Raw genomic sequence first — 24,716 nt, forward strand, 5'->3', positions numbered from 1 at the left:
GGGGTGAATGAAGGCCGTGAGTGAGGTCGGAGTGAGATTTTCGGGGTGAGACTTGCGAATGATCGTAGTCTAAACTACATTTGTCTTGTGTGGATACCTCCTAGCCGTCTTTTCCGGCCCTCCATCAAAGGGTCTTGTTCATCTTTTGGCTTCGTTTCTTGGTTCCGCAATAGTGGTAATATGACCTCTCCAGCCCGCTTTGTTAGATCACCGCATTTCCCCGGACTGAATTTCGCAATGTGATTCCATTTCGCCAACTGGTTGCAGAGGCTGTCTGAGTTCGCTTTCAATTGGTAATGGAATGGTGCTCATTTCTCCTAGAGCAGCCGTTTTGTGGCAGATCTCCTTTCTAAGGTCAGGAATCATATGAAGGAGGAGAACGTTGCAGGTCTGTGAATCTATCTTTTTCACCAACCTCACGCTAGATCTTGACCTGGGACGTCTAAGGAGATGTTATGACAGTACGGTAGGATGAAGCTACCAAGTTTAGCATTTACACCTGTCTGACGCATATATTAATTGCTGAAAAGGGTCAGGCGGCTGCGGTCAACCAGTCTACATGATCGAATTTAGGGTCCGTCTGATGCCACATGCTTGCTCAAGAGAATAGAGGCTGGCTATCACAGATCCAGCTTTGAGAAAGAAGACTGGCTGTGTGTCCGACGGCCAAGTGAAACTCGCTTAATCAAGAATGAGGACAGTACAGACCACTTGACATGGCAATGTACATGAATGCAGGTGTATAAATATAGAACACCTCCAAGCAGTCAGCATCGCAAGGCTGGGTCAAAAACGCCAATAGAGACAACCTGATCACACCTACCCCGCTCCTCACATGGAATAGATGCAGCGGGTGAAATATCCCACCAGCTGTATGTAGTCTTACCTGACATAGGCGACTGAAGTTTCGCATTTCTACAAGACACCCATAGATTCTTTCAATCTCATCCCAGTCTTCTATTCCGGTGTTTTATAATATGTCTCTTCCCAGAAAAAGAGAGTGGAATAGACTAGACGACAAACTCCCTGACTCCGCTCCTGGTGTATGGTCGTGGTCATTGCAATGAATCCAATAACATTGGAGGCGCGATAATCATGTATTTGATTAAGGATTCGCTTACCATCGCTCATTCTGTTCATGCGTGAATTGTATACTGCGTGCTTTACCCTGCCTACTATCACCGAAAAGGGAGGTTAGGAAACTGTGCCTGCTTAACCACCTGAAGAGGGATAGTGCGGCGCAGCCCCTTGCATTTTTGGGCAGCCCGCAGGAGCCGCGAAATACGAGTGATTCGCCCAAATATCAGGCTTTGAGAGCCGAATCCCTTCTAGAAAAATGTGAGCGGCCAATTTCAATGCCTTTTAACTCCAAGGGAACTAGGCTCATTCTTTTCTCTCGAGCGGCGCGAGGCTGACCAGCAACGTGGTTTGCGACGGATGGGCACCAGTGCTATCAGAGATCCGCAATCCTTATAGAAGGCATGTGTTAGTCGACAAAAGTGGAAGCAGGTCTTTGCCCTTTGGGTTGATCTTGTATCTTGGTAACATGTAGCATCTCAATACCTTTCTCGTGTTGAGGTTCAGCCAGTTATGACAGAGACAGGCATACGTGTTATGTACCAGATAGTCAAGTAAAACAATTCCAGATGCGTCTACTGCCCGCGCTCTGACCTGAGTAGTATATTGTCTAGTAGATAAGATTCTTATAGCAGAACAAAGGTCAGTTCGTCTAGGTAGAAGGCTAATGAGTATAAATCTATGCTTGTTCATCCACGTATCATCTGCCATCAAGTTTGAAGATACGAAGCAACAGCCTGAGGTTAGCTTTACTTGATCACAATTAAAATCCTTACATGTCTTTTCTGTGGTGCAACTTAACAAAACTCACGTCTATTCATCTGATCCACCGATCAAGTCAATAAGAATGGAGACAGTTTCGTTTCGATTGTCAGAAGAGGATCTATTTCGCAGGAAGACCAGGGTGGAAGGAATGCTCGGCTATAAATTTCAGATTGATGAGACTCGTTTAATAGAGGCTCTCACCGCACCCGGTGCTGAGGGAGAGGAACGCCAAGGGAATCGATACTTGGCAGATTTTGGACTCGATACTATCCGTTCCTGCGTTGCTTTTGACGGGTATAAAAAGAAGGTTAAACCAAGTAAGTTCTGACGCTTGATATTCAGTTGATCGAGTATCATTTAATGCACTGTAGGTAATACTGCCAGCTTGAAACAACGGATCTGCAGCTACTCTTATCTGCAAAAAGTGGCTGAGCATACGGGCTTCGACGAATGCATCATCTATAATCCCCGATCAGGGAAAGGTCGACCTGTTGTTGTCGGGAAAGCTCTTGCAGCAGCCATCGGTGCTGCGCATTTAGATAATGGTTGGAACTATGAACGAACGCTAAATATCATTTATAAGCTGGGGTGAGCCCTTAAGAAATACCTGCCCCTGCAGGAGCACGCTTGTACTGACATTCTCATTAAGATTACTGACTGATAACGACAATGGTGTTGATTCTCAACTTCTGAGAGGAGTGCAGTCCGAAATTCCATCCGAGCTGAATGTTAGCGACATGTCATTTACAATGACTGCGGCCACAATTGAGGTCGTTGACTATTCGGTCACTCTCATCAATGGAAATGGAGAAGACACCAGTGTTTCTGTTGTCACTGGAGCTCGAGACGATGTGCATTTGGCTGTTCTCCCAGCTAATGGAGCTCAAGAAGCTCCCCTGTCAGGAAGCTCAGGGCATCCGAGCAAGAGGGAGAACGGCAATATGCCACAAGATTCCGACACTAATATGCCGACAAAGAAACGCCCACAAAAAGAGGACAGTCGGCTTAGGGCTTATTTGGAATGCGAAGAAAGCAGATGCGCGAACCACGGACTGCCTTTACCGACTGAAACGTACTATGCCGAAAATATTCAAGCGACTCTCAGAAGACAAGCTAGATCTCGTAATCTGATAACCTGTCAGAGGTTAATTCTGTGTGTTGGAAGCGCAGAATCTCTCATCACTCTACGAGAGGCAATCAAGTTTTGGCGCGAAGAGACCATTCAGAGCTTAGGGCTCCCTCTGCAAGCGCTGACAGCGAGAGACCTTCTGAGACTGATTGAAAGCAATGCAGAAACCATCTCTTATCACCTGGTACTGCAGAGATACTACATCTTGGAACTTTTCAAGAAGAGTGGGGGAACCGCTACGCCATCTTGTACGGGATTCCTAGCTGTGGACTATCATGGGATCAACCTCAGCAGAAAGCCAGGTAATCCTGTGCATAGCATGGACGCAGATGTATCCAAGAGAATACTGCAGGAAGTGGAGCCGCTGCTAGATGGAAATTCTCCCCAATACAAGAACAGGCTCGAGACCATTAAAACGCTTCGGGCTCTAGGCATGAAGTATCACATCTTAACCTCCAACTTCGGTCCAGGAATACTAGCCTTGATACCATCCAGCGAACAGATCGGCCAGATTGGGGTGACGATTTCGGCTCCGGAGTAGGTACAGCAGAAGAAAATCGCGGAATCTTATATTAACATCATACTAGTATTTCACGCCTTCCAATCTCTCTTTTCAAGGACGTCATCAGCATCTTGAATGAGACCCAAGGGCTGGAGCTGAGGAAGCTTAGTCAAGCTGTATGGGACAAATTGAAAGACATGCTAGTCCATTCGGAAAACCCAGGCGGAAGAAGACTTTGGTTGGAGACTATTGAGAGCAGCGATTTACTCAGATTTCCAAAAAACTCGCCAATCCTGGAACGACTCTTTGACTGGACATGAGATATACATGCTATCAGAAACAGTACCATTGTTACCTGCTGGTTGGTCATGATAATCCCAGGGCGGCAGCACTACTCGGGAGTGAATGAGTTACATGTCAGATCGATATTCTTATCGTTAAAACTGGGCATATGATAAAGATGTGAATATCCATCATCGGGAGTGAAATCTCTCTTGGAGAGTACATTATCTGTAGTTCGAGTCCATGTGGTGGCCATGTGGTTGCCAAAACCAAGCAAGCTCGGTCAAATCGGAGAAGCCGTAATGTCGAGGCTTCAAACAAGTCGCCGGAGTAGGATCACAATTAATACACACAAGTTCTCTTGAGATAAGAAGCCTTGAGTTATTGAGACACGTCAATTGAATTTGATACTTCTCCACGTCCGTCATAGCCATCAAACGGGGAAAGAAGGAAAGGTCATCATCCCGCAAGGAGTCACTTCAAGTATTACCGAACCGTAATTAAACATTCATCCAAAAAGAAGATCGTGCAAAGAAAGTTGCGAGTAAAAAGGCAGAACAAAAATACCAAGCATTCTCTTTCCAAGTGAAGGTTCGAACACCCAGATTTCGTTTGAAAAAGAAATATGCGGGGATTGAGGTAGGTGGCGGTCAACAGGTGCTTCCATAGCATTCAGCATTCCCGAAGTAGAAACAGATGGCTGTCTCTAGGACTTGTATCCTATCGTCGGGCAAGTTGTAGATCTTGGAATTTCTCTATACCCCGCTATGTATTGTTTGGATGTAGTCTGCTGTACAGACTTGGCCTTGACCGCTCCACATCATTCAGTGTTGCTCTTCCTTGCGACATGCATTCCTCCCTGATTCTTGGCAGCGAAGACGATTATTCTTACGATTCAGACGTATATTTAACGTACGATCAACCTTCCTTGTGCAACCTTGATTCATGATTTCTGACGCTCACGCTTTACAATTCCAAGCTATTCCAAGAAGACAACTATAACATGGCTTCAATGGCCAAACATTCACATAACCCGAAGCCGGAACCGTCCGAACGTTCGTTCCACTCTATCTTCAGTGATGACATGCAAAAATATCATAACAAACTCTTGGGATATAACGACTTTCACCAAGAGCTCAAAGAGCAAAACATCTCTCCCATCATTATGACTGGTATATTCAGGGGATTCACGAAGGATATCGCATCGCTTGTTCCTCAATTCGGTCTCCTGGCAGGCGTACAAGATGCTAGGTATCCTGCTCTGGCAGATGACCCCCGCCTGTTATTCAATGTCACTCCTCCATCAAGCACGTTTATTTGCGGGTCCCAAGGTTCCGGCAAAAGTCATACGCTCTCATGCATGCTAGAGACCTGTCTAATCTCATCCAAAGCTGGATATTTGTCAAATCCTTTGACGGGATTGGTCTTCCACTACGACACCTTCATTAGTGACCTCATGGGATCACCGTGTGAAGCTGCCTTTTTATCGTCAAATCCCGATGTGGAAGTGCGTGTCTTATGTGCGCCAACAAATCTCCATGCTATCAGAGTATGTATGGGGCTAAAATTCTTCAGGGGAGTTTTATTGCTGACTCGAGTGTTCTGACAAGGGTGCCTACTCAAGACTCAATGTCACAGTGTCTGCTCTAGAGATAGATCAAAGAGATCTCAATACCAAGCGAATGCTAGACCTGATGGCGGTCGGACAAGACGATGGCCAAATACCCTTGTATATGCACACGGTAAAGCGTATACTTCGGGAGATGCGGACTTTGCAGCAGAAAGCAAAAACAGCGTTTAGCTATAGTGCTTTCAAGAAGAGGCTTCTGGATTCGCCATTGACCCCTGCTCAGCTCGAGCCACTGAAGCAAAGGCTGGACATGCTCGAGAGCTTCATGCCACGGACGCAAACCAAGACTGATATTGGGAAGAATCATTCGGTCTCAGCAGGAACTAATTGGAAGCCAAAGGTCAGTATGAGTGGACTGAAGACAATTTCACTTCAAACTCGGTCAGTTTGCCGCATTGACTGACCTTCAAGCCAGCCACGCCGTTTGACCATTGTGGATCTGTCCTGCCCATGTATCTCGCCAGACACAGCATGCTCCCTGTTCAACATTTGCCTGGGCATATTTCTCGAACAAGATTCTCACATCGGGAAGGTTGTTGCTCTCGATGAAGCCCACAAGGTATGCGACCAATCTGGAAGATGTCTTCTTTGAGCATTGTGCTGATAGTATATAGTATATGAACAGCTCTATTGAAGCTCGCGGCTTTACCGAAACACTGTTATCGGCAGTCCGGCTCCAGCGTCATCTCGGCATCCGTATGATTATATCCACACAGGAACCGACAATCTCGACAGCACTCTTGAATCTCTGTTCAACGACCATTGTGCACCATTTTACCTCGCCGGAATGGCTACGTATTCTTCATAAACACCTAGCCGGAGCTAAAGAAGATGTTGTCGAGAGGTTTCAAGCAGCAGAATCGAACAACTCGTCTACGGCTTCCAACACGCAGCAAGGTTTATTTGACAAGATAGTGAGCCTGCGAGTTGGTGAGGCCATGATATTCTCACCAAGTGCGATCACCCGAGTAACGCGAGCTGATGAGGATGGTACGCTTTCCTTCGAGCGTCTTGGCAACGGCAACCTCAAGGTCAAAGTGAGGCAGCGACTCACGCTTGATGGAGGGCTTAGCGTACTGTGCCGCTGAAAGAATAGCTTACCCCAATGACAAATTTGTTGGCGATAGGATTTGGGACCGGAATTGACATGGCGCAGTCCGGAATTATGGTGGCCATATAGTATGTGGGTAAGGAGAAATGCTACACAAAGGCTGTTCTCAATGTATGGATGCATGGTACTCAGAATGAGGATGAGTTGCTCAATCGGTAGTGCTACTCATTCTTCTCAATTTTACTACATATCATCATGATCTTCCAGATGGATTCTGTACTGCTGAATTCAAGCATGACTTCCTCGTGCTTTTCCGAGTTATACAAGCCAAATCAGCGGAGACAATCTCTGCGCTAGCGGTCCATTTCAGCGTCTGAGAGCATTATGCGTCCTGCTGGATCCTCCAGCTGTTACCAATGACTGTTTCTATTGGCCGACTAGCCTATTTCCCAAGAGTATACAAAGTTTGTACAATGCTCACCCGCGGTGCTGACAACGGGCTAAGCTGGTGCCTGGAAGGTTGTTTTCTGTTGGCTCAAGAGAAATGCTATCCATAACAAAGAAAAGTCCTCTCATTGTCGGGCGAAGGAGAAGGTTGGCCTACTGAGTTGAGCTAAAACAGCCTCAGACAAGGTATGCCAATCATTACATTTTACTTTGTCTACTCGTGGACTACTGCCCAATAAAATTATCCAACAGGCTATTAGCGTGGAAGGGGGCAGAAATTAGCGCGAGGGGGGTCAGAGTGCCAACACTTGCCACGACTCCACTCGAGCTGTGTGCCCCGCATAAGTTCATCCCTGCGATTCTTACGGTTGGCGTTTATCAAAATCTAGTCATCCCACCCCCTCCGAGCTGCTACTTTCAAGCTGACGAGGCTGTCTGGCCTGTTGGGCGGGGTTATGAGACTGCGCCGCAAATGCCTGAGGCATGTATAGGGTTGGCATAAATGCGAAGACGAGGTCCTTTCATGCCTCCTTCTTTCCTTCTTATCCTCACGTTTGATACTCTTGTTAGTGAGATTGATAGTTATTTTTATTTTTCATACCACAATCTGGTTTGATACTCTTGTTAGTGAGATTGATAGTTGTTTTTATTTTTCATACCACAATCAGAGGAGCTCAGTCCAATACTGCAAGCTTAGAGCTGGCCAGCTCCCAACATACAATTCGACAGTCATTGCCCCTCCTCGGCTCCTTACTCCGACAGTGACACCATGAAAGGGTTACTTCCCGCTATCTGCACCGGCCTTTTGGTATGCCATGTTCAGGCTGGCCCAGCAGCATACGGGATTTGCCAAGCCGGCTGCGCATCTGTGGTCACAGCTTGCTACGCAGCAGCAGGCTTCACTTGGGGAGCAACTCTTGGGGCTACTGCGCCAGCATCCGTTTTAGCCTGTAATGGTGCCTTTGGGATCTGTCAAGGTGCATGTGCCACTGCTTTACTGGCACCAACCTTATAAGGTGCGGTAATTGTACGTTCTATACTACTAATCTTCCATCTCGTAATTTGCATGCTGACTCGTCCAGTTTCGAAATCTCTTTGAGACAGTCGGTTAGGGCGAGAACATAGGTTCCATCAACTTTCAGTCTCGAAAGGGTATTGGCAGAATTACTAAGGTGGGCTTGCTGATCTCGCGGGGACAGCCAATCGGCTCTTGGGGCTCTAGTGCGGATGTGCGAATGTGTTGATGCAATTGCTTTGTATTTATTTTTGTCCTACTCCAGAATCCAGTTCCTAAAGCTTGTCTTCCTTACTTTCTGCAATGTGAAAGTTCCTCATCCCGGCGGTGATCCATTCGCTGATGTCCTCTCTCTGGCGAGGCTGGAGATCATGGAAACTTGACTTCAAGTCAATCGGCCTGAGGCAGCTTGCTGGTTCAGTGACCTCATCTCTCCGACGAACATCTGCATCAGATTCCTTCCAGTTGCTAATGAAGTCTTGTGCTTGAGCATGTGTCGTGAAGCACTTGTAACATGCATGCGGATACCCATTGACTTGCGATTCGGCATCCCTGATTTGATGCTTGTGAGTGACCTGACTTGATCTTCCAGGGTCATGGAATACGTACTCCCAGGAGAGATACACACCTGGTTTTCGACCAAGGGCCACTGCATAAAATTTCCCTCGAGAGAACCGAGTACGAGTCTCTTTAGAGCTCTCGCGAATCACCAATCTAGGCTTGTCTATTCCCTTGGCCTCCAGATACTTCTGGGCTTCAGATAGAGTTGCGAAGCCCTTGAAGGTTGAATCACAGCCAGTAATATGCGGATGTGCATCTGCCCTAGAATCAAAGATCAGTGGGGGTTTTATATCCTGCCCGAGTTCGAGTTACCAAGAGGAGAATATCGTAGCTTCCGCAACCCGTCCGGAAACTACTGCATAATATCTCTTGTTTTCCTTTTTCATCACTGAGAAGTGATACAAAAAGACTGAAGTATCGTTCGAAAAGGGGTCAACCACACAGCATTGGATGCCTAATTGATAATGCTCCCTATCAGTGCGAGAAACTGTGTAAAGTGATCATCGACAACTTAAGTCACCTTGAGCGGACCTCCAAGGTTTCTTAAATCCTGCCGTGAACTACTTTCTGCCTGGCAAATGGTTGCGTGGGGTGTGAGTGGTCCGTATTGACCCGTTGGAAAGTTTGGTGTTAAGCGCCAAAGCGTTGTCGCCTGATTCCCCAATGTCTGTTTAACCCAACCCCACTCGGAGTAGGAAACCTTAGTATTTTGCATAGCATACATGAATGACTTCTGCGCGAAGGGCTTACGACTGACACCAGTTCAGGAGACGGTTCACTGCCGGTCAGGGGAGAAGATATTCTTCATGATATACAAAAGTGGCGGCAGCCCGAAGCCAATAATGACCACCTAAACCGTCCGGCGTAAGCACATTGCGAGCACCTACGTTCCTTTGTCATGCCATTCAAGTGGATAGAGAGTCACGTTGAATTCAAGTTTCGGGATCGATATTGTCTCCAAACTCACTCATAACTTCCAGGAAAGCGTGATGTATTTGATGGTAACAGAACCTGTAGAGGGAAAGCAGGCGCAGCCAAGTATAATTGATTACTACATCCACTTGGCACAGTACGGGGATGAATGGCAAATACGGGTATGATCCTTTCCGCCAGTAAGACGCCACGAGAAGGGGTTCAAAAAAGGACATTGCCTCGGCGACTCGCTGTCACGGGCGCGGCCCGGTCCAGACCCCCGCCTACTCCGCCTACGCGCCTCGAGAATCCTTATTCTGCCACAAAAGGAGCAAAGGATAATATTGAACGTAGAACTAAGGCGCCAGATGAAACGTTGCGGCTGGATACCAGACTATAGGACCGACCACTCGAACACATTAGCAAGAAAATGAAACAATTCTCAATGCCTGCCCTTGTAACCCTTGCTTTTCTTCTTTGACTTGCCTTGCCCATAGCGGTCATACCCCTGCGTGGAAGCCTCAGGTGACGCCTGTTCGTAGTCCATATCCGAAGGAGCTCCTGGAAACTGGTCATACTCCTCCTCCTTCACATATTCACCCTCGGGGTCAGAAGTGAGCATCGCAGGCGGTTTGCCGAGGCTTTGGTCTCCTTCGCGTTGGACCTCAGAATCTTCATTCTCCGGGCTTGCACGAGCATCGGAGCCATCAAGATCCGCAGACTGAAGCCGCAACGAAGCATCACGACTGTCCCAAGACTGCTCCTCAAAAGGCTGCGTATCTTTGACCTTCTCAGGGTCTATGCCACGATTACCAACAAATCTTCGACATGTTTCCAAGCCATTTCTGAGGATTTGTTTGTTTCGGTTCAATTGCTCCCGAAGTGTACGAGTTTCCTCAGATTCGCCGGCGATGCGCGACACCAATGTATGCTTCATTTCAAATACCTTGACGGGTGTGAAGATGGAAGCCAGGGACTGAATCAGCTTGACCTCTACTACTTCCACCGCGACGTCGTCGATAAATCGTTTCAATGCCACCTGAGGAAAATAAAGATTGATCAGATGGGCAAAACAGGGATGAAAAAGCACTCTGCCGTACCTTGTAGTAAGCAAGCATACAATCCAAAGCTTCAGTCGAAGCTAGTCTCATCATATCTGGCTCACGGCACTGGAGAAGTGAGTCAAGAAGATCCTGAAGGCAGTATACTCCATCGAGGCTGCGTAGCGTCTGTAGATCGTCAACTCCAAAGTACCGCTCGATGAGGCCGGTCATTTCGCTCTGCTGTCTACTAGCACGGATCTTCTGCAGTGTTTCCGTGAAATAGTGGTTGTAGGTGATAGGATGGCTTTTTTGATGAGTTTCGAGAAGCTCTTCACATCTTTTGATCAAGATCTCCCGCAGTTGGTCCAGTGCAGGTGAGATGACTTCAGCAAAAAGAACAATCGAAGTCCCTTCATCCGAGATATGACCTACTAGGAGCGACAAAAATCTTTGAGCTGCACGCCAGGTGGTGAGAATATGCTCGCGTGTTATAACCTCCCAAGGACGACATTGTTCCAGGAATAATTCCCCGACAATCATAGGATTAAACGTGCCGGGTAGCTCCCGTCCTCGTGTCTGCCTCATAAGCTCCTGAATGTGATCGATGAAGCCGCTTCGAGTAACTGAGACCTGCGTTTGAGTGAAGGGCTCCAACTGGCTGTCATTATCTGTGATTTTGCGGTAGTTTCCTCGTCTGTTGAGACGATCCGCAAAGGCCTCGTTCAAATTCTGGATCACAGCGCGAAGCCGCTTGTGACGTCCCGTCGTGGATTGATTATCTTCGAAGAACGTCTCGTTGTAGGTGCCGTCCACAGCAGCCTTGATCAGGGATTGAAAAGATTGGCTGATGTTTATCAGGTAGACTTTTTGCTCATCAAGAGTGGCCCGCGGCTCACCGAGCTTCCTCAATTGCAGCGTGCATTCGTCCTCCGTTGCTTCAATCTCCTCGATAAGACTTGGAAGCTCGGCCGCAATCTGTCGCAATAGTAATTTGCTGAGGCGGGTTCGCAGCGAGGATATTCCAACCAACGACGCTGGCATCTCCGCCCAGGCTCCCCTGGAAAAGAATTCCCGCTCCTTTTGATCGCGTTCGGCGAGGGTCCCAGTCCCCTGGTCACTGTCCATATTCCGGAGCGTATGCCAACCCAGCCGGAATTCCACGTCCCGGTTTCTCGCTAGTGATATGAACATCCGTTCGCTCTCTGAAGTTGCGACCAAAGTATCGGGCTTTGTGATGACCCCTAGGGTTCGATTGCCCGATTTATCAGCTTCCCTTGCCAGCCGGAGCACGATCTGGTTGGCGTAGTCATTCTTCGCCGAGATTACTGCTAATATAATGCTTCGTGGCTCTTTCATGTAGGACTGAACCACATCTTGGACCAACTGAACATCAGCAGCAGATTGTTGTTTAGTTTCAGAGTGAATGAGTCCTGGAAGATCGACGATGGTCAGATGCGGCCTGTCAGGCCCTGACACCTCAACCCGTAATAGATCGTTCGAGAATGCTTTGCCATGGGTGGATATACCCATCGCAGCTTTGGCATTATCGATCAGTTCAGGAAGCCCATCGAAGCCATCAAGCTCCTCGCAAAAGCTACCCAGTGATCGTTGCTCGGATTCGCTGCGCGAGTGATGAGGTACGATCGATACTCTGACTCCGACGCTGGCGTCCTGGCGGAGCACAAGTTCTGTCGGGAATCGTGTACAGAGATTGCTTTTGACAGGAAAGGATACTCCTGAAATAGCCTCCAGCACAGAGCTCTTCCCTGATGACTGGTCGCCACACACGATGATCTGCGGTAGAGACACGAAATGGCTAATGCCCTGGGATCGAAGGGTGTCAATCGAGTTCAAGAGATCAAGTTGCTCCTCAGTACATAGACTATCCAGAGCTCTGGAATTAAACTCTCTGAGGACCATATTCGCAGAATGTAAGGAATTGATGAATCTTTTCGGAATCAATGAATCAAGTAGAAAATGAAAATTAAGGATCTTACAGAAGGAAACTGGCCACTTGTATATATAGTCGAATTCGGCCACCAGTACTCAGGGATCTTTGGCATTAAATTTGTCTTATCTAGCCTCCTCAGTCTAGATGGGCCTCTTCGAGTTGACGCTAAGACGAAAGCAAGGAGCATGGCATGCATGAGTGTTGTCTACTATTCACACATTCGCAAAACAGAGGAAAACTCGCTTGAAATGAAGGAACCGAATCAGGAAAAAAAGGAAAGACACAGGTATTGCTAGCTTCCGGAATTTTGATTTGAGTGAGTTATTTACTTACCAGTCGTTGCGGTCGATCCTCCCCCATTTTTTAGGCTGAAGACAATCCAGTAGCCTTGATGAATTTCTGGCCGTTATGCAAAGTAAGTCTCCCAGATGTGGGTTAGTGCGACAAAAATGCCATGCTCACTGCTTCGCATCGAGGAGGAACCGACCCCTGGCCTTTTAAACACCGAATCCGCAGGAGGTTGCACATAGCACGTATGCATGGCTCTTCACGTCGTGCAGCTCAGGTTCGCGATGTACCTCATCTGGACAGAAACGTCCTAAATAGGTCGTCTGACAGCTGTAGTCGCTGGATTTGTCATTGGGTTATTGGTTTTCTCTGCTGCAAAGTTAGCTCTCTTGGGGTCCGTCCAAACTATTCGTCGGCGAGAGAGCTACTTTTCAGAACAGGGATTAGTATCATTCCAAGCACAGAATAATTCCTGTCGTTCCCAGCAAATGTTTAACCTTTTACGCTAGGTAAGACATGCTCGTGTAATGGGGAGGGAGATAAGCCAGGCTAAGCATCCTAAAATGCGCGTTAGGAATTTCGTACGGTCTGCCGGGGGATCGTATTCAAAGTACTGCCAGGTTAGGAAGTTAAGCAGGTTTGTTGCTTTAACCACCAAAATAGGAATGGTCTGGTTGTTAAATTCACATGACCTGCAGAAGCCACATACCCCGCTCAGAGGGACAGACGCTAAAAACAAGCATGATGATGCACTTGAGATGTCTTTCGAGGACTGAGTTGATGTGCTATATATTTTCATCTGCTGATGCAAAGAATCGCATTCGCGAGTTTACCGTGATCTCCATCCCAAATCCTAGCAACATGGCCAACCATGGCAGCGAACTTGTTGTTTATATCCAGAAACAGTTAGGCGTTACATTTGATAAGCCATTACTGATTCACGAAGCATTCATGGCTGCCGGCGCCGTCAACAGAGATGGTAACAAGGACCTAGCTCTTATTGGAGATTCAGCCCTTCAACTTTTCCTACAAACGCAAGGCCGTGCTAGGAACGCAAGCCGTGGTATGCAAGTAATTCTCCTCGAATAATATTTGAGTCAGTTTCACTAAGTTTGCGTATAATGCAGAACGAATCAATCAAGTCGTCTCCCGAATCGCTGGTAATACGAACCTTGCCCAGCGGGGTTTTGAGCTGGGCTTTGATCAGTACATTGTCAAAAACCCCTCGCAGGGTAATTATATCGCCGACAAGCTGATGGCGGCAACGGTCGAAGCTATTATCGGTGCTGTCTTCCTGGAGACAAACTGGGACCAAGAGGCATTGCAAAGAGCAGTAAATGCTTTGGGCTTGGCGTGGCCGGATGTCTGAGTGAGGGTATCCCCATGCATGGCTAGAAAGATCTAGGATGTTCGTGATAACGCTCCAAGCGAAATCCCGTTTTGTGTAACCTATTTGAAATGCGTTCATGTGTCTATTAGAAGGATTAAAGCGGAAGAGCCACAAGTCTGCCCTTGGAAGTCCAAGGCCGTAACCCCGCTTTTGGTCAAGCCTGCGAAGAACACGTGTCGGACATCCTGAAAACAAATCAATAACAGAGAGGACAATATAATCCAAAGATTGAGTTTCTGAATCATCACTTGTTACGCCGAATTATCAGAGACGTGTCGTCTGAAGTACAGAGTAGGTTTACCATATTTCAAGATCCACGCTCCGACTCGGAATACAAATATAAGGTTTGCATGCAGATCAAAGTTCGGAACATCTGTCATTTCAGGTACTGAACCTCGGACAGCCTTGCAACCCTCAAGATGAAGTATAACATCAGTTACTAGACAATACGAAGTCCAATTAATAGGTCAAGAAGCTCATCGGACTTGACGGTCAGATAAGTACCATCAGAATCTCGGCACGGTTCATAGAAACCACAACGTCCCTGTCGACAAACGAAGTGAAGACCACGTGATGTTCTTCGCTGCCATCCAGCTACCTGCCGCTTGCTGGGAGTCCCACAGCGGCATGGTGGGTTTGCTGGATCATTGCCTCGATTATCAACAAAGCCAAGAAACTTGCCACAGGGGTGGCATTTTCAGTATAGACGTCCTGCGTTACCGTTGCGGTTCGATTGCCGAGTGGTCTCTTCGCTAGACGGACGCCGGCAAAGACAGCATTTGGGAGCCACATTTGGAATTGTAACAAGTTCTGTGACTGTTACGCTTGAGAGATCGAAGGATAGAGTGCGCTATGATAGACTTCAGTATCCGCAAGGAATATGATTATCTTGAGACCATACCGACATAGGTGTTGTCACGTCAGCTTGAAACGGATGGGCAAGAATAACAGCAAGGACTTTAGATGAAATCGAAGAACATACAGTGTGCCTAGATCGAAGACCGAAGTGAATTGATTGCGAGTCCCAGTCGAAATGAGCATGCTGATATATGTAGATATGTTTGGTGAATCAGGCAGCCGACGGAAACTTTGTGGCGAGATGTGGGGATGGGATTGCTTGTCACATTTCGAGATCAAGGGTCGGCCGGTGTCTTACTTGAGAAAGGGCCTAGACCATTCCTGGCGTAAGTTAGACCTAGACTCGAAAGAACAGCAGCGTCTCTTCACGGAATTTCGCCTCTTTTCATCATCAGTATGTCGGACAGACAGTTTCTCCTAAGCTAACATGCTAGCTCACCGGTTCGTTATACTCTATACGGTAACTTTTATATCCGACGATCACATCACTATTGCAGCCGATTGTACTACTTAGAAATGCGTGAGAAGTCCTTTTCGTGAGCAAGAAGGCTCGTCACCCGCTTTGGTGGGGAAGTTCGACAGCAAGAATATTTTTCATCAGTGTTCTAACCATTTAGATATTGAGTTTTGTCCATCTAGCTATTCTTTTTTGGTTTTCACTAATTTACCCCTTACCTAGTCTCCATCACCTTGAGAAAAAGGTTAACATACTTGGTCTTTTCTACCACCTGGATATGTTAGCGTAGCGGAGCTTTATCGGTCAAGTCTTGAATTCCGCCTTGATTAAGCACATGATCTGGACTGATGCTGCTTTTTACCCTGAATCGTTAATTCAAGTGCTTTGGTAATTGATGAGTGCGGTTGCTATATTCCCCAGTGCGCAATTTTGACCTGAAAACACGTTCTGCCAAAAGACTCGACTTCAAGATACTTCAAGAAGAGATGTACGAGCGACTGTGGATCAGACAGATTCTCAATTTCCTGCGCGCATGTCACAACGCTGGGAGGTTGGAAGAAATTCGAGTCCTAGACATGCGAGAGGACCTGGAGCAATGGGAGATTCTCAAAGATCAAGCTTGCACAGATGTGTTACTTTGCTGCAAATGACAACTGAACCTGAGCACAATAATGAGAAGAAGGATGCAGAGGGAGTTCTGAACATTCGAATTCCTGGCGGTGATATTGGCTCTGTCTTGCCGCCAGATCTGGCAATCCATTGGGATCTGAGCCATGATTCTGATTCAGGACCTTAGTTTTGGGTACCTACGTTGGTAGAAGCCGCCCTAGGACGTGGAAACAAAGCTGGTATCTAGCCGTTTTTTATCTTCAAAATGATTGACTGACTGAGAGTAAAACATGTTGCTATTGTTAGGATAACCCAGACTCTCACGGCATACATGTGCCGCAACTTAGAACCTTTGTCTAGAAGCTGATATATAAGTGGACAATCGTCTTTGCAGAGATATGCTAAAATAGTAACTTACCTAGCTTTGTAATGTTACCATGATAGACAACCGAGTAAGTGTGGCTAGTCCAGACAGGGATTAGCGCTTCCGGTACCTGTGAGCTAAACAGACTAAGCAAACAGCACCGCTGACACAGGTTGTGCTGCATAATTCGAGCCTTGTCCAATTATCTGTAGGCTAAACTACTGCTCACCTAAGCAATGCAGCTGCATTAGCAACTGCAGCTCCACCACGATCACATCGATCGTCTCTCAATTCCTACCCAACTCTAACTAGAGCAATATCAACAAAAACATCCATACATCTTGCAGCGCCGTCGTCAGCTGATTCAACCGGGCTTGCCAGAATGACGCCCTCACCCTCGCGTGTCGCCAGCATTATGCTCGCCTGGCACTCGCTCGAGCTCGTCTCGTGTTCCACCCTCCAAACGCTGTGGGCAGGGTACGGCCATATCTGCGCCGTCTCCGCCCGCGCCACCACCACCGAGGCCGCCGCCCATCTCGCCCAGCTCTGCGGGGTGAAGTCGACAAGCACAGGGGCCACCTTCCCGCTCATCCTAAAGCTCATCTCCCCACCCAGCAAGAAAGCCGGCACCGAGGATGAGGGCCACCTGCGCAAGATGCTGAGCTACGAGGTCGAGCAGTGCTTCTACAGCGAGGTGGTGCCGCGGCTGGGCGACGAGATCGGCGTGGCCCAGTGTCTGGCCTCGACCCGCGACATGGCCGGTAAGCCTGGCGAGGACGAGCTCCGGCGGCTCATGGCCACTGTCATGGTGGATCTGCGGCCCGCGTTTCCGGTGGCTGGGGGCAAGAGGAGTTCTCTGAGCACTAGGCAGGTGCGTGCGGCGCTGGACTGGCTGGCTGGGTTTCACGGTCGCTCGTGGGCGTTGTTGCCGGGTAGCAGGGATGAATTGGTGCTGCCGCCGCTTGAGGAAGCGAAGAGGCGGCGGCAGAGCAGGAGTGAAAAAGGTGGTAGCGGGTTGTGGCTGAATGGTGGCTATACGTACCTTGCTACCCGGCGGAAAGAGTATGCTTCTCTTGTCGATGATACCGACTCGGAGTGGTCCGAGGCGCTGTGCAGCGCACCGGAAGGATTTTCCATGTCTGTGGCTGAGATGGTGGCGTTGGTGTTGACGCCCTCTGGGAGGCCGATGGAGTCCTATATCCATGGGGATGTGAAGTCGGAGAACCTGTTCACGTCGGACAGTGGGGAGCGCGTCGCGTTCTTTGACTTCCAGTACGTCGGGCTGGGCCTCGGGGTGTGCGATCTCGCCAAGTTGTTCACATGCTCGGTCCCGCTCGACATGCTGGTCGAGGACGAGGATTATCTGCCCGAGCAGTTGCCGATGCAGGATGGGGAGAGAAGCCTGCTGGAGGGGTATCGCGCGCGGCTCCTCCAGGGTCAGCAGGCGGACGTGTATCCGTGGGAGACATTTCGACGACACTGGGAGACGGCACTTGTGGACTGGTGTAGATTTCAGGCCTCTTGGGGGTTCTGGGGAAATACAGAGTGGCTGGAGGCTCGGGTAAGATCGATCCTCAGCGATCAGGGTTGGAGGGACTGGCTATATCAGGAAGTTAGTTCTCGGGGTGATTGATGGAGATGGGACTGGACCAGGACTCAGTGCCGTGCTTTCTATTGTGAATTATAGATTTCCGAGCCAGACTAGAACTTCCACCCAGACCAGCATTCTGTGGGCATTCAACCAGCCTTGGTCGATAGAGATGGGTTGGCTAGACTCCCGACACATATGCGAATCACATAGCAAACATGCTTAATCGGAAAGATTAATCTTGTCGAAGATCGAGAATAGAAGTTCTCAGTGCTATTGGGCGCCGAAGAAGAAACGTCTCAGGCATTATTACTCGCAGTTGTATGACCTGGCATTCCCAAGCGAGTCAAGGTGGCACAGTACAGGGGGCCATGTGATGAAGTTGCACAGGCAACCAGATAGGAATACCCGTGAGTCCTTGAAGCAAACCCTCGTCTCCAAGGTGATTTAAACATCCAAATCAATTTTCCGACTGGGCAAGTCCGACGGCAAAGTGCCAAGCCACTCTGCTTGAAACCGAAGCACCGGGACGGCCTGTTCGGGAACAAATGTCTTGTACATACTCCGAAAGAATTAGCAGGCCCATCCTAGGGCAAAATCGCTTCCTTTCAAGCTGATTACATCTTGGGGCCAAACAATTTGCAAGCTGCCTTGGGCAAGCCGGGCCGCATCCAGAGCTAATGCTGTGTTTGCCAGGGTGTGCACTCTCAGCTCTCTTCGAAACACTCTTGCAGCCTTATTAGATGGGGCTTGAATGGCGTCGAATCACACTCCTAGAGACGGTTGTCTCAATTGGAAGCTTGATCGGCGACCAAGAAGCAAGCGACAATTCTACAGTCCCCGATTGCCATGTTCTTGTTAGTCGAGTCTATCATCAGGCGGCCCATCCCCACGAATCCTGAACCCATGACAATAAGCAATGTCTTTCATCATGAAAAGCAATATCGCAGCAAACAAACTGTGTTTAGAGATGTAAACATTGACAATGCGAGACAATATTAACTAATGGGTCGGTGAGTATGGCTTCTTCTGAGGAAATATCTTTATATCGGAGAATAAATAGTCGCGTGTACGTTCTTCAGGAAGTTTGAGATAGTATGATATTTACCCTTTTCGGTCCATCACTGCTAGCCCTGATTTCGGAGACCACGTTGTGTGACTTACCATGGTGCCTTGGTTACCCTTTTTCCTTCGCGGTGCAACAGCCATCAGTGCTGCTTGTAACACTAGCGAAGAGAACAGTAAGAATCAAATCCGACATTTGTCCCGCTTCAATGTTTTCTGTCGCTTGCTCTCCGACTGGCGTGTGCTCACTTCAACTTTCCCCAAGGCCGATATCCATATGGTACCCTACCTACCAAGTATCTTCCCCCTTTCATCAAGGACGAGGTATGATGAGTTTGACACCAGCGTCCCCAACACACACCACTCACTGATTCAACTCAGGGGGTAACGCAGTACCCACCATGGCGAGACGTCTCCCCTTTAGGACCTCCCCCGGATACCGGAGTAATGCGGCATTACAACTTCACAGTCATGCGCGACATAATCGCGCCAGATGGATACAGGAAAAGCGCCATGCTGATCAACGGCCAATTCCCGGGGCCAACGATCGAAGCCAATTGGGGTGATACAATCTCCGTGACCGTGAATAACATGATTACAACCGGAACAGAAGAAGGTCTGGCCATGCACTGGCATGGAATCACGCAGAAAGGAACCCCTTGGGAGGACGGGGTACCTGGCGTCACGCAGTGTCCCATCGTGCCTCGGTCCAGTTTCACCTACACCTTCCAGGCTGATCAATACGGGACTGGCTGGTATCATTCCCACTACAGCGCCCAATTGACCGACGGCGTCTATGGCCCGGTGATCATCCACGGCCCCAACCACGTCAACTACGACTACGACCTCGGACCCATCATGATCTCAGAATACCACCACCACGACTACTGGTCGAACCTGTTGGAAATCTTCTCCCGCCCACCAGTGATCCCGAATGTGGACAACAACCTGATCAACGGTCGCGGCATCTACAACTGCAGCGGCACGGACTGCAGCCCCGGCGCCAGTCCCTCTCGCTTCAGCTTCCAGAGCGGCAAAGTCCACCGTCTCAGGTTGTTGAACACCGGATCCAACGCCAACCAGAAGATCAGCATCGACGGCCATACGATGACCGTGATCGCGAACGACTTCATCCCCGTCAAGCCCTACAACACGGACGTCGTCACCCTCGGCGCCGGACAACGCACCGACGTCCTCGTCAAGGCCACCGGCCGCCCCGGCGATGCCTACTGGCTGCGAGCCTCCATCGACATGGACTGCCTCAACTCGACCGCCACCCACCCCACCGTCACGGCAGCGATCTACTACGAGGACGCCGACCCAGCCACCTGGCCCAACACCACCAGCACAGCGGTGTGGCAAAGCAACAACTGCGCCGGGGACCCCCTCCACCAGACCGTCCCCTACCACCCCCTCCCCCCACCGGGCACCCCCTCCACCACCGAAACCATCGAGATCAACCTCGCCCAGAACGCCACAGGCCACTACCTCTTCTACATGAACAACACGACCTTCCGCGCCAACTACAACGCCCCGCTCCTCCTCCTGGGCCGCACGGGCAACTTCTCCGACCCCTACTACGCCAACGCCAACGCCTACAACTCCGGCGCCAACGCCAGCGTCCGCCTGGTGTTCAGTAACATCTACCCGATGCACCACCCGCTCCACCTGCACGGCCACAACTTCTGGGTCCTGGCCGAGGGCCGCGGCACGTGGGACGGCGTCATCGTCAACCCTGCCAATCCGCAGCGCCGGGACACGCAGATGATGCAGGCGGGCACCCCCGAGAATCCCGCATTTGTCGTCCTGGAGTGGGTGCTGGATAACCCCGGCGTGTGGCCGCTGCATTGTCACATGTCGTACCATGTTAGCATGGGGTTGTCGTTGAATATCATTGTACGTCTCTTGTTCTGTTTGCGAATGCCGGTGGGGTTCGCTGGGTGGTGGTGATAGCTACTGACGGAGAAATGGTCTAGGAACACCCGGAAAAGATCCAGCAGCTCAAGATCCCTTCCTCGCTGGCGAAGACGTGTCATGAGTGGGCGGTTTTCAGTGGTCAGGAGTTTGTGAATGAGATCGATTCGGGGGTTTGAGGTTGTATCTTACTCTATGTGAGGGTGGGGGGGGGGGCTCCTGGGGTTCACGGACACGTCAATCTTGTTCTAGGGAGGGTTTTGGCTTTAGGGGATGGTGATAGATTTTCTAGTCATATACTATGTAGAACCGGTTGTTGGTTCTTGCCCCGCACCTCAGATTGTCATCATATGTTCAATCATCGATTGCGGAACGCTTGCGGGCACACTGGATAGCTTCTTGGGATAGAACATTGATATCCCCAACCCAACTGGGGGTCTACTCGGTAATGATCTGTAAGGAGTTCTAAGGGTAGCTTGTTCCTCGTTCGAAGGATTTCGCTCGCAACATGGAATTCTAAACCGGCCCAGGCCGAAACGAAAGCTCCAGGTACCCCCGGTGTCCCGAAGAAGCAACAAATATTTCCCTGTGCACGCTGGTGAAATGTTTAAGACGTCGGAATATCCACAAGTAACGCTGGAGAATCTGAAATGGGCCCGAATCGGTATAAAATAAGATTTGTCTCCCGCTTCCTTGGAGATATGTCAGGCATATTCCCATTCAGCGACGGTGCTGAAAGTGGCAAGCGCTTCCGGAGGGGCAGAGCGGAGTGGTCTATACCTGGCTCCCATCTTGGAATGTGATACCGAAAGCCTTCGCCGCTGAGTCCCCAGGTTGCAATATAAAGTAGAGGAGATAGGGATTGATGATTCACGCTTCTGCTTATAACAATATAGCGAGATCCAAGACCGCTGCAACACCCCAACTCTTCTAGATTCTTGCTCCCCGGCATTGACTCGGAATTCTCGCACTATGGCTGCAACCGGCGCAGTAGCAAACCTCTTCGACGTGACGGGCATCGTCGCAGTAGTGACAGGCGGAGGGAGCGGTATGCGTCCCATAGGAATAGAACCTGCTGCTCACGCCAAGCTAACGGACGTTGAAGGGCTCGGCCTATACATGACACGGGCACTGGCGACCAACGGCGCCAAAAAAGTCTACATCCTTGGACGAAGGAGACATATCCTGGACCAAGCGGTGGCGGAACTTGTCAGTCTTGCAGACTCCAACCCCCCACACAAGCATCGTTTCTCACTGCTGCCAGGGCCGAGACAATGTCATCCCAATCCAGTGCGATGTCACCGACCAACTGGCCCTCAGATCCACGGTCGCGTTCATTGAAAAAGATATCGGATATATCAATCTGCTTGTTGCCAACTCCGGCATCGCCGGGCCCTCGGGGAGCGTGCCCCCCGGATCGAGCATTCGGCAAATACAAGAGGCGCTGCTCCGCATCCCCATGGAAGAGTTCACGAATACCTTCCACGTGAACTGCACGGCTGTGTTCTACACTGCCATAGCGTTTCTCGGCCTGCTCGGTGCCGGGAACACGACCCAGAACGACTACGCCCGCAAGGGCTGTCGGAGTCAGGTGATCGCCACCAGCAGTATCGGGGGCTTCAATCGCCGCATCACGGCCGGGTTCGCCTACGGAGCCAGCAAGGCCGCGACCACGATGCTGCTGAAGGTCCTGGCGACGTACCTCGTGCCGTATCGAATCCGCGCGAATGTGCTGTGTCCTGGATGTAAGCAAATGTGAAAGGAGTAAGGTGGGGACGGTATGCTGACAATAGCGGCCAGTGTTTCCGACCGATCTGACGACGGACTTGATTCATGGCAAGAGTCCCACGGAGGAAGGGGCGTTCCCGCTGGACCAGATCCCGGCCGAGCGCGCTGGTACGCCCGAGGATATCATGGGTCCGCTGCTGTATTTGGCTTCAAGGGCGGGGGCGTACTGTAATGGGAACTGTGTGCTTACTGATGGGGGGAGGTTGAGTGTTATGCCTGCTACCTATTAGCTGACGACGTTGTGGATTGAGAAGAATGACAGAAGTCGTTCGATTCTTATCTGTGAGGAAGATTGACCTATCATTCTAGCTCTATGGGTTCCTGTGCCTGTCTTATTTTCATCTAGCTGGGTTGAGAGCTTGGTTGCAGAACAAAGTTGGAGATAAAGCCCACTGAGCGTCGGTAGTAGGATAGAATATCGGGGGGTTGTGGGTATAACGCGGACACATCCCCATGTTCTGAATATATTGGTCGTCATTCTCGATAGGACACAAGAGGTTCGAATGTTCAATATATGCAGGATCAACCCCGCTTGCGCCTTGAGTTGGTTGATAACTGGTGTAGATGGTTCCATGGTAGACAATCCATTATACACCTACCAATTTCCATCACTAAAAGGGTTGCTTCGCAGCGTTGAATCCCCTCTGAACTCACCGCATTGACGTCCAACCTGGTTCACCCAGCCACATTACCGGAAAGCTCTCTACAGTCACCGTCTCGATACAACGAAATTTAGCGAGACATGATATTCGATATACCGATGCTCGGCACACGGAAAGTATCTTGCTGCAGAGAAAACCGTTCTTCAGCCACATCGCCCGGATCTTGATATTAGACTCCCCCCACCACGACGTCCGCGATGACGCCAAGCAAGACCTTGACATCGATATCAACATCATGAATACCAACATTACACCCCATCAAAGGCAGCATACGAAGCATACTCAGAGCCACATGGCTATAGAGAAAGCGCCACTAGTCACGGTTGAGGAGGCTCTATATTGTGTGCGCACATTACAGCTTTTCATAGAACAGCAGGACGACAACAATGATGGGGCTCTCAGGTTACTCCGGGAGCTTCAGAAGCGTGGACGGTTTTGCTTTCGAGAATGGGGAAAGGAGTGGAAGGCGAAGTATGCTATTTCTTCTATGGATCTTATTATTTTCCCTTCTCCCGCTTCGGAGGCTGGCCACGGGTGACTATATGCTCATGACTTCAGTTTCCGATGCCTTATAGAGCTTCGAAGTGTCTAATGGTTGTCTAGGAATAGCGATGCTCTCCGAAACAAACTCTTCGCGCAGAAAGCGTACATCTCAACTGAAAGCGATAGAGATGGTTTCATATAAAGAATCAGTGGCTTGAAAGACAAGCTAGCCGCCTTTATGCGTGGCTGACGCAAGGGTCTAGGACTGGCAATTGGAGAAGGAAATTGCAAGGTAAACAACGTACGGAGTATAGTGTAAGGGGTTCGGGTGTAGAGGAGATGGGGATGGAAGAAGAAATTCGAGGATGATTTTGGGGATCTGTGGTCAACATGTGATCATGCTAGAATTTGGGTATGTGGGTGAGCCCAATCGATACCTTTTGGTTACATGTTACACGCCTTCATTGGGACTGCTCTTAGGTGGTTTGGGCATGGTATGGCTGGATGTTCCGCCCAATGGGTAAGACTGAGTGTTACCTGTCAGAATGTTAAGGGGTAAAGGAGCGACCGGGCCGAGCGGCACCGGTGACGCTAAGCACTAGACGGGTTAGCGTGGTGTGATTTTGATGATTTCGATAAACATCCGAAGTTCTGGCCTGACGGCGATACCCTTATCGGGGATCCCACATTCAACTTATCACACACACGGAACGAATTAGGAGTATTTCCTATTTCCACGGAAAACAATCTAGCTTAGCTTAGCTTGGGGTTAGGTTCCTTAGGTACCAGCCAAGCCAGTCTGACCGCCAACCTCACTCAGTGCCTCAACCTTTTCTCCTCATTTCTCTCCTCCGGATCTCCTTCTGTTTTCCCCCCAGTCCCACT

At 49.5% G+C, this 24,716-nt stretch overlaps 8 protein-coding genes across 8 annotated transcripts; 6 read left to right on the top strand and 2 right to left on the bottom strand.

Annotated features, from left to right (window-relative positions):
• The first annotated feature begins 1,754 nt into the window (after nt 1-1,754).
• Nucleotides 1,755-3,948, top strand: BO72DRAFT_25865 (uncharacterized protein). Its single transcript, XM_040940106.1, has 5 exons — nt 1,755-1,819; nt 1,916-2,159; nt 2,214-2,430; nt 2,492-3,508; nt 3,559-3,948. Exons 2-5 carry the CDS (start codon nt 1,925-1,927, stop codon nt 3,791-3,793), a joined length of 1,704 nt encoding a protein of 567 aa, XP_040804001.1. The 5' UTR covers nt 1,755-1,819; nt 1,916-1,924; the 3' UTR covers nt 3,794-3,948.
• Nucleotides 3,949-4,714: 766 nt separating this feature from the next.
• Nucleotides 4,715-6,694, top strand: BO72DRAFT_424059 (uncharacterized protein). Its single transcript, XM_040942862.1, has 4 exons — nt 4,715-5,304; nt 5,366-5,725; nt 5,801-5,944; nt 6,000-6,694. Exons 1-4 carry the CDS (start codon nt 4,759-4,761, stop codon nt 6,471-6,473), a joined length of 1,524 nt encoding a protein of 507 aa, XP_040804002.1. The 5' UTR covers nt 4,715-4,758; the 3' UTR covers nt 6,474-6,694.
• Nucleotides 6,695-8,090: 1,396 nt separating this feature from the next.
• Nucleotides 8,091-8,967, bottom strand: BO72DRAFT_25889 (RNase H1/viroplasmin domain-containing protein). Its single transcript, XM_040940107.1, has 3 exons — nt 8,772-8,967; nt 8,527-8,720; nt 8,091-8,450 (listed from the first exon to the last, which is right to left on the bottom strand). Exons 1-3 carry the CDS (start codon nt 8,843-8,845, stop codon nt 8,284-8,286), a joined length of 435 nt encoding a protein of 144 aa, XP_040804003.1. The 5' UTR covers nt 8,846-8,967; the 3' UTR covers nt 8,091-8,283.
• A 556-nt stretch (nt 8,968-9,523) lies between these two features.
• On the bottom strand, nt 9,524-12,396 carry BO72DRAFT_445799 (putative dynamin GTPase). The gene is made up of 2 exons (XM_040944140.1): nt 10,472-12,396; nt 9,524-10,410 (listed from the first exon to the last, which is right to left on the bottom strand). Exons 1-2 carry the CDS (start codon nt 12,332-12,334, stop codon nt 9,814-9,816), a joined length of 2,460 nt encoding a protein of 819 aa, XP_040804004.1. The 5' UTR covers nt 12,335-12,396; the 3' UTR covers nt 9,524-9,813.
• Nucleotides 12,397-13,514: 1,118 nt separating this feature from the next.
• On the top strand, nt 13,515-14,022 carry BO72DRAFT_456692 (ribonuclease III domain-containing protein; the record flags this gene model as incomplete). The annotated part of the gene is made up of 2 exons (XM_040946288.1): nt 13,515-13,716; nt 13,781-14,022. The coding sequence occupies 2 exons, from the start codon at nt 13,515-13,517 to the stop codon at nt 14,020-14,022; spliced, it is 444 nt and encodes a 147-aa protein (XP_040804005.1).
• Nucleotides 14,023-16,644: 2,622 nt separating this feature from the next.
• BO72DRAFT_445801 (uncharacterized protein) lies at nt 16,645-18,142 on the top strand. The gene has a single exon (XM_040944141.1). It carries the CDS (start codon nt 16,714-16,716, stop codon nt 17,962-17,964), a length of 1,251 nt encoding a protein of 416 aa, XP_040804006.1. The 5' UTR covers nt 16,645-16,713; the 3' UTR covers nt 17,965-18,142.
• Nucleotides 18,143-19,084: 942 nt separating this feature from the next.
• On the top strand, nt 19,085-21,077 carry BO72DRAFT_466612 (uncharacterized protein; the record flags this gene model as incomplete). The annotated part of the gene is made up of 3 exons (XM_040946780.1): nt 19,085-19,160; nt 19,409-20,880; nt 20,961-21,077. The coding sequence occupies 3 exons, from the start codon at nt 19,085-19,087 to the stop codon at nt 21,075-21,077; spliced, it is 1,665 nt and encodes a 554-aa protein (XP_040804007.1).
• A 793-nt stretch (nt 21,078-21,870) lies between these two features.
• Nucleotides 21,871-22,924, top strand: BO72DRAFT_504237 (SDR family NAD(P)-dependent oxidoreductase; the record flags this gene model as incomplete). Its single annotated transcript, XM_040949141.1, has 4 exons — nt 21,871-21,946; nt 22,004-22,107; nt 22,163-22,643; nt 22,699-22,924. The coding sequence occupies 4 exons, from the start codon at nt 21,871-21,873 to the stop codon at nt 22,914-22,916; spliced, it is 879 nt and encodes a 292-aa protein (XP_040804008.1). The 3' UTR covers nt 22,917-22,924.
• Between the last annotated feature and the right edge of the window lie 1,792 nt (nt 22,925-24,716).

Source organism: Aspergillus fijiensis (genome assembly GCF_003184825.1).
Source record: "Aspergillus fijiensis CBS 313.89 unplaced genomic scaffold BO72scaffold_11, whole genome shotgun sequence".
NCBI lineage: Eukaryota > Fungi > Ascomycota > Eurotiomycetes > Eurotiales > Aspergillaceae > Aspergillus > Aspergillus fijiensis.